The 7,697-nt window shown below is 41.5% G+C and overlaps 1 protein-coding gene across 1 annotated transcript; it reads right to left on the reverse strand.

Moving 5' to 3' along the window:
• Positions 1-347: 347 nt before the first annotated feature.
• On the reverse strand, positions 348-4,983 carry prlhr2a (prolactin releasing hormone receptor 2a; the record flags this gene model as incomplete). Its single annotated transcript, XM_079516970.1, has 2 exons — positions 348-1,702; positions 4,532-4,983. 2 exons carry the CDS (start codon positions 4,981-4,983, stop codon positions 1,066-1,068), a joined length of 1,089 nt encoding a protein of 362 aa, XP_079373096.1. The 3' UTR covers positions 348-1,065.
• Positions 4,984-7,697: the final 2,714 nt, after the last annotated feature.

The raw sequence follows: 7,697 nt of genomic DNA on the forward strand, positions 1-7,697 counted from the left end.
TGGGAACTCAGGACCCTGGGAATATAGAACCATGAACATAGATGTTTCTACAGCAAACTGAGTTCTGTGTTAACTTAATGGGATATGTATGTTGAGTAAGATACATTTAGGCATCTCCTGTTAATATATTGTGTTTAAATAGTTTTACAGGTTGCTGGCTTTCACCGACATGTTGCAATAGCTAGTATGAATGAATATATAGTATATTCGGCACTTGAATGTTTTACTGTTAACAAATTATTCATGCCTGCACTTGGTAATTATGGTAAATGTTACAACCTTTAGTTGAATCAGTTGAATTAATTCTGATATGCCATGTAGAAATATGGACTCTGGAATTGCTATGGGAAATGTTTATTTTGTAGTTTTGATAGTTTTGAAGCAAAAGAACAAATTGATAATACCGGATGTCTAATAAAACAATGTGCAGCCACTTGAAAATACAAAATAAAAATAAGAAATTGCACACTTTTTTCTCACTGCAACAAGAAAGTCTGATTTATGGAATGATTTCAAAAAGCAGATGCATTTAAGCTGAATTTCCAAACAATAAAACATTAATCGTAGAAGAAGCCATTCTTATATAACATCTTCAAAGTGGGTGTTCTTCATTAACGTTCACTGTACTGAAATTGCATTAATACTTCTTCCAACAGATGGTCAGGAGCTAGTTTTGTTATGTTAGTGATGTTACCATAGCACATTATAATGGGAACAGGTTGCTCTGCTATACTGACAAACTAAACCACTCCTTACTTAATTACTTAAAAACGCACTGGATTGTCTCTCTTCCAGCAGTTATACTGCATACAGTAGACAGATGAAAGTTAAACAGATAGATTATATCAGGGATGAGAGCCGAGGCCATTGCTGAATACTCCGTTGCCATGGTAGCACAGTACTTTGTACGTGGTTCAGCAAATCCATTCACTTTTCATGTGCTTTCAATGTCACAAGTTGAAGGGTGGCTCTTATGTTTTTTCATGTACACTTTCCCTAGAGCCCAAAATTATAAAATAATAAACACTCAAGGAACTTTAAATAAGACTGACCGATTAAAGTGCTTCACAACAGCACACTGGCAGTAGCACAGTTGTTGGCCTGGATACCAATGCGATGGTGGCATTTGAACATTTTACGAAGCTCGGTTCGGAATCGATCATGCAGCCAGGCATAGAGGAAGGGATTACAGCAGGAAGAGCTCATTGCACACAGGTGACAAAGCAGCTGAATAAGAAGGAAGTAGTGCTTGTCAATTAGATCAATGTTAATGTCCCGCAGGACATTAAACACACTAATGGGCATCCAGCAGAAACCAAAGGCTGCCACCACTAGGCTTACCAAACGGAACGTCTTGCGCTTGCGTGTGCGCTGAGCCTCTGCTTGACTCTGAGTGCGATGGCCGGGGACAACACAGTTCCGAAGCTTGACTGAGATGCACAGGTAGGAAGTGCAGAGGGCAGAAAGAGGTAGGACATAGGTGATGAAGAGTGTGCTGTATGCATAAGCAAGTCTCTCCCTTTCCTGACCCATCCAGAACTCTTCACAGATGGTGAAGCCCTCATTCTTGAACTCCACATAGTAGGTGTGGGCTACAGCCGGGGCCACCAACCCACAGGACAGCAGCCAGATGCCAGACAGAAGATAGGTGCATGCCATGACTGAGATGCGCTTTTTCAGAGGGTGCACCGTGGCATAATATCTGATCAGAGGGGGGAAAGTTAAATTATTACATTCATATAATAAACAACCAGAAAACGACTAGCCCGGTGTTACCAGGGTAAATTGTCAGCATGTTCAGGTTTTGGTACCCAGCAGGTGTAGACCCACTGAATGTTTTACTCTATTGTTCGTGTTGGTAATTACAGTATGTGCAATCTTCCCAGAAAATACAGTAAAGTCACATATAAAGTCAGAAGATATATCTGAGTACCTCTAGCCATAGACCTTGAATATAATTTCCTTCAAGTGACTTTAAAACCACCCAAGACATCTGAATTGCAAAGGCATCCTTAGCAAGCAGTTAATACAACTCAAGTGAGATAAAAACTAGATAAAGTGCCCCTCGGGGCACAGCTCTCCACCAGGGCAGGTCAGGTTGTGGCCTCCTGGTGGCGCTATAATAGGCCAATGTGAAAAGGGTGACATTTCTTCTTACGCCTTGGATGGCAATTAGATGGCAATTGTTCCAAAAATGTTTTGCAAAAATCCACCTGTTGGTGGCGCTATAACAGGCCAATGTGAAAAGGGTGGGATATATTCCTCAGCCTAGTAGGAAAGTCTGTGAAAGATTTCACGTAAATTGCACGCTGTGTTCATGATTTGAGGCTTTTTGTTCAAAACGGACCAATCCTGCAATCTTTGAAAGTCAATGTTAGCCAATTAGAATGGAATATGAGATATCGGACAGATCCGTCTTAAACACATGACTATAGACTATAGTGTAACAATTTGCGGGATTTTTGGACAGAATCTGGAGGAGTAATATCAAAAAAATAGTTTTTCATGCAATAGATGCAAATCTTCTTCACAGCTTTGCCCTTTGCCCTCTGATACAAAGATATTGGATTAAGATATTTGAGACACTCTCTGATATTTTGAATATTCATATTGACCCCGATCCTGTACTAATTATTCTGGGTTTGTCAGACTCCATGCCTATGATGACGAGAGCACAGAAACAACTCCTCTCATATGGCCTGATTACAGCAACAATTATTTTTTTGACACACTGTAAAAAGGAGGAGGCTCCTGCATTTAAGCATTGGCTAAATGAAGTACACTTCATCTTGAGAGAATAAGGTATTTCCTGAGAAACAAAGAGTCAATTTGATAAGGTTTGGCTGCCCCTTGTCCATTACTTGAGTAGAAACAATTAATAGACAGGACCACTGGTATGGTTGACTGTACGCCATTTTCTTTTCAGATGTTTTCCATGAGCATTTCATCATCTTACTATTCTATTCTATAGTATGCGGTGTCACTGAGCAGCATGGGTGGGAGGGTTGAGGGTTTCTTTCGCTTTTTGTCATTGTATTCTTTTCTTTCCTCCTTTTTTGTTTTCTATAAAAGAAAAATGGGCTTTCAAAAAATTGGCTTTCAAAGTTTGCAGGACTGTCCCATTTTGAACAAAAAGCCTCAAATCATGAACGCAGCGTGCAATTTACGTGGAATCTTTCACGCACTTTCCTACTAGGCTGAGGAATATACCCCACCCTTTTCACATTGGCCTGTTATAGCGCCACCAACAGGTGGATTTTTGCCAAACATATTTTTAGAACAAAATGCCTCAAATCATCCAATTGCCATCAAAGGCATAAGAACAAATGGCACCCTTTTCGCATTGGCCTATTATAGCGCCACCAGGAGGCCACAACCTGACCTGCCCTGGTGGAGACCTGTGCCGGTGCCCCGAGGGGCACTTTTTTTAGTTCTCAGTCTAGTACTCACTGTTTCACTGTCTCTGTCTTGTCTGTCTCCCCTTCAGCCACACCCATATTGCATTCCACCTGCACAACATTCCCCTCAGCCTATCCTATGTGTTCATTGTTTACCTGTGTCCTTTTAGTCCTGTGTATACTGCTGTACTCCCGTTTTACCTTTTTCTTTTCCAGTTCCTAAAGTATATGTTACTTTCTGTACCTGTCTTGTTTCCCTGGTCTTTTAGTGTCTAGTTCCTCCTCAAATTCTGTCCTGCCTCATTCTTTTGCCTGCTACTTTGGAGTATTTGCCTTTTATGGGCCAAATCTCTTTGCCAAAAATTACAAGCTCACAATGCGTTGTCAATCATTAATTGTTTTTACAGTAATTAGCTGAGATCCACTATTCGACTGTGGCTCAAGAGGTAGAGCAGGTCATCCAATGATCCATGGATGTTCGAATCCCGGCTCCTCCTGTCTACATGTCGAAGTGTCCTTGGGCAAGACACTGAACCCCAAATTGCTCCCGATGTGTTGGTTGGTACCTTGCATGGCTTCCGCAGCAATCGGTGTATGAATGTGTGTGTGAATGGGTGAATGTAATGCACAATCTATGTAAAGCGCCTTGGATAAAGGCGCTATATAAATGCACCATTTTAGATAGTTCAGTATATGGTTGAAACCCCAAATAATTGATAGAAAATACATTTCAATGGATTATGTTACTATTGGGTACCAGTATGCTAAATAACATACTAAAAATCACACCCGTGTGAACTGAGTGGTGTAAGTTCTTATATAGACTGATCAGCTGTGGTCTGACGTAATGTCTGACGTAATGAAATCACACCCGTGTGAACTGGGTGACCATAGCAACCATGCTCATTTTTTTTGGTACGGACAGACACGTAAACTAACAAAGCCAGTTGTAGGAGTGGTTTACACCACTCAAAAAATATGGAAATCTAACTTTTTGAAAACCTTGCCCATACCTAACACCATGCCAAAAATAAAAAAAACAAGTACAAGATATACACAAATTCCCTCCCTGCTAAATCATGGACATGTCGTTTTCATATCATCCCATGCCCACATGTAACACCACAGCTTACCTGTCTACACCAATGGCAGTGAGAGTGAAGACAGACACATATACTGTCACCGGTTGGATGAGATACACCAGGTAGCACATAAAACAGCCAAACACCCAGCCTTGTGGGTTAAAGGCGTAGGCCAGCGTGAACGGGACACAAGTGACACACATCAGCATGTCGGAGAATGCCAAGTTGCCAATGAAAAAGTTGATGACGTTGTGCATCTTGCGGGTACGGCAAATTACATATAGGAGCAGGTAGTTTCCAATGACGCCCACCAGCACCACCAAGGAATAGCAGGGGATGATCAGAAGTTTGAATGACTGCAGCAGCTCCACCCCGACAAATTGTGGACTGTGCTTGGAGGAGCCATTCTGCAGTGGTGCCTCAAAGACCTCACCGGTGCTGTTTCGTTCAACGCCACCTGTCCACAAGGGGTTAAGCTCTGCAGCCCAGCCACTGCCCTCCATGCCTGCAGACCGATGTCAGGGTGCTGGAACAGGAAAAAAACAGATGATTCCTTTGTTAAAATAATGTAGGCACAGGAATTGATCAATAAGAATAAAAAATCTGCATGATAATGTTGAATCAAAATGATGGTCTATAGGGTTTCATGGCTGCGGATTCAAACCCCTATAAGTCTATAAACTCTGCAGTGGGCAGGTACTTTACGCCTATACCTATTTGATTATACCCAGCTTTGTCTGTTTGTGTGAACACAAACATTGGCTGATCACCCCATAGCGATGATTTGATTGGCTGAGCAAAGTACATATTCAGGATAAAAGTGGGCACAGCACACTGTCGCGTCAAAAAACACCTATTCCAGGCATCTCTTGTGGGTTTTTAAACAGCTGGTGGATGGAAATGATGATCATGCGTGGCTTCAACTTGTAGTGGCTACAAGTTTCTATGCGCGGCTTCTACAAGTTGAAGCTGCGTTTAAGTGTAATTTCCATCCACCAGCTGTTTAAAAACCCGGAAGAAATGCCTGAAGTCTGGACTAGGCGTTTTCTTGCAGCCTCTTGACGTGAATATCTGCCTGCACCCAGTGAGGGCAGAAAAGTGAAGACGCCAAAAGTGATTGGTCGGAATGACATTTGTGATGATTTGATTGGCTGAGCATGGAATGTGATGTATGATGATAAGAGCGCCCCTCACTTAACACAAGTGTGATGTGTGTGTGTGTGTGTGTGTGTGTGTGTGCACGTGAGCGTTAGGTTGCGCAACAGTGACACACTGACACTTGAAGTGAAAACCAACCAAACGCTATTTTCGTGCTCGGCCTCGGACACGGCCAACCAGGGACGGACCCAGTCCCTCTAGTCTACACCAAATCCATATAGTCTTCGATACCAAATCTACACCAATTGAGTGTAGGGAATTAGTTAATTCTGGGAACAGTAGTACACCAGTATAGTCTACTACTAACCAAGCCTGGTTCATCATCTAAAGTCAGATGTATTTGGCAGATGAATCATTCATTTGAACTAATTGACAATCTGGAGGTGGTTGCAGAAGGAAGGATGAGGAGGACGATGGAAGGTATACTGATCAACCCCTCACACATATTAGATGTATGCCCATCACTGGTAAGAGATTGATATTTGCATGCGTATAATAGTAATAAGTAGTAGTAGTTTTTTATTTAACCTTTATTAAACCAGTAAAAATTTAAGAAAAACACAATGAGACTGCATCTCATTTACAAGTGGGAACTGGCCAAGAGGCAGAAATAAAATTACACTTCAATACTACATTGTACATGTCACATTATAGAACAGCAAATAAAACACTAAAAACATCCATGATAAACCTCAAGGTACCTATAAACAAATCACTAAAGTGCTAAGTAGTAGTAGTAATAATAATATAACTGCTGGTTGATCATTCTTCTTGTGCAATTATTCTGGCACGGCAACATCAGAGGTAAATAACATGCAATCAATCAATCAATCAACCAACCAACCAACCAACAACCAATCAATCAATCATGAGTACATGTATTGCAATCAAATTATTAAAGGACCATATGTTTTGCTTATATATAACAAGATTCTGGGAGGCTGTATTCAGAAAACAAGCAAGTGTCATATAGGCTACATCAAGAATGGAAATAGAAATAGAATGTTAAACCTACCGGTCCGTATAAGTTCAGAATAGTGTCGAACTGTCGATAAACCGTCACTTCTCCCTGCGTCCAGAGTCAACAGAGGCAAACACCCAGCCACAGCGTGGCAACAGAGCAGCGTGGTCTGAGCGCTGAGCAAAGCTGCACCTTGATTGCCTCCTACTCTGACTGGTGTTTGTTGAGAATGGGCACGGAAACATATCATGCTCTCGGTCGCAGAAATGAACGGGTAGGCTGTGTTATTTTAAGTGTAAAGTGTTTTGTTATAGGCTATGCAATAATGCAAATGAACGAATGAATTAACTAGTTAGCATGTCGTGTCACGTGCATGGTTCCCAAAATACATGAACAGTAGTCTACCGGGGAGAACGGGGTAGGAAGATATGAGACATTTTTCATTTAAGTTTTCCACCTGGAAGCAAAATGAGATAGCAGTCAAAATCTTAGCCTTGGAACATGACTGTCATGATTGAAATGAATAAAGTAGCATCATGTGAACCATGGTTGGCTATCAAAATCTAAACATACCCGGCTTATTTCAGGATGTCTTTTTATACATCGAAATAGAAATTAAGCACAAAGGTCAGGGCCAGCATACAATTATGGCTTATTAAAACTTATCAAACATATAACATCATTTTATATTTCATTTCCCTTTTGCAAATAATCGTATTTCTTTTAACGGTTTAAACAAATAAAGTTTGTTATTCTGAACCTTTTAATACTTGCAATTCCAACTCAGCAGACCAGGCAGGCAACAAGTCACGCCAAGAGAGCTAGCTCCCTTGGGGGAGCAATTTATGGCCGGGTCTATTGCAGGGTTGTTACAATATACAATATAGTAAACTTCTATTAAATGAGTATTAAAGGACCTTCAACATAATGAGTAGCAAAGACATAATAAAAAATCACACCAGTGTGAAGTGAGCGGTGCAACTGTACCGTGTGGGCGTCCCCAGGGGGTCCCCGCAACATCCAGACCCCCAGGAACGCGCCCAGGGGAGCAGCCTAATTCCGGGGAGCCGCCCGTGTCTGAAACCGTCGAGAAATGAC

This window comes from Electrona antarctica (genome assembly GCF_951216825.1).
Source record: "Electrona antarctica genome assembly, chromosome: 12".
Taxonomy (NCBI): Eukaryota; Metazoa; Chordata; class Actinopteri; order Myctophiformes; family Myctophidae; genus Electrona; species Electrona antarctica.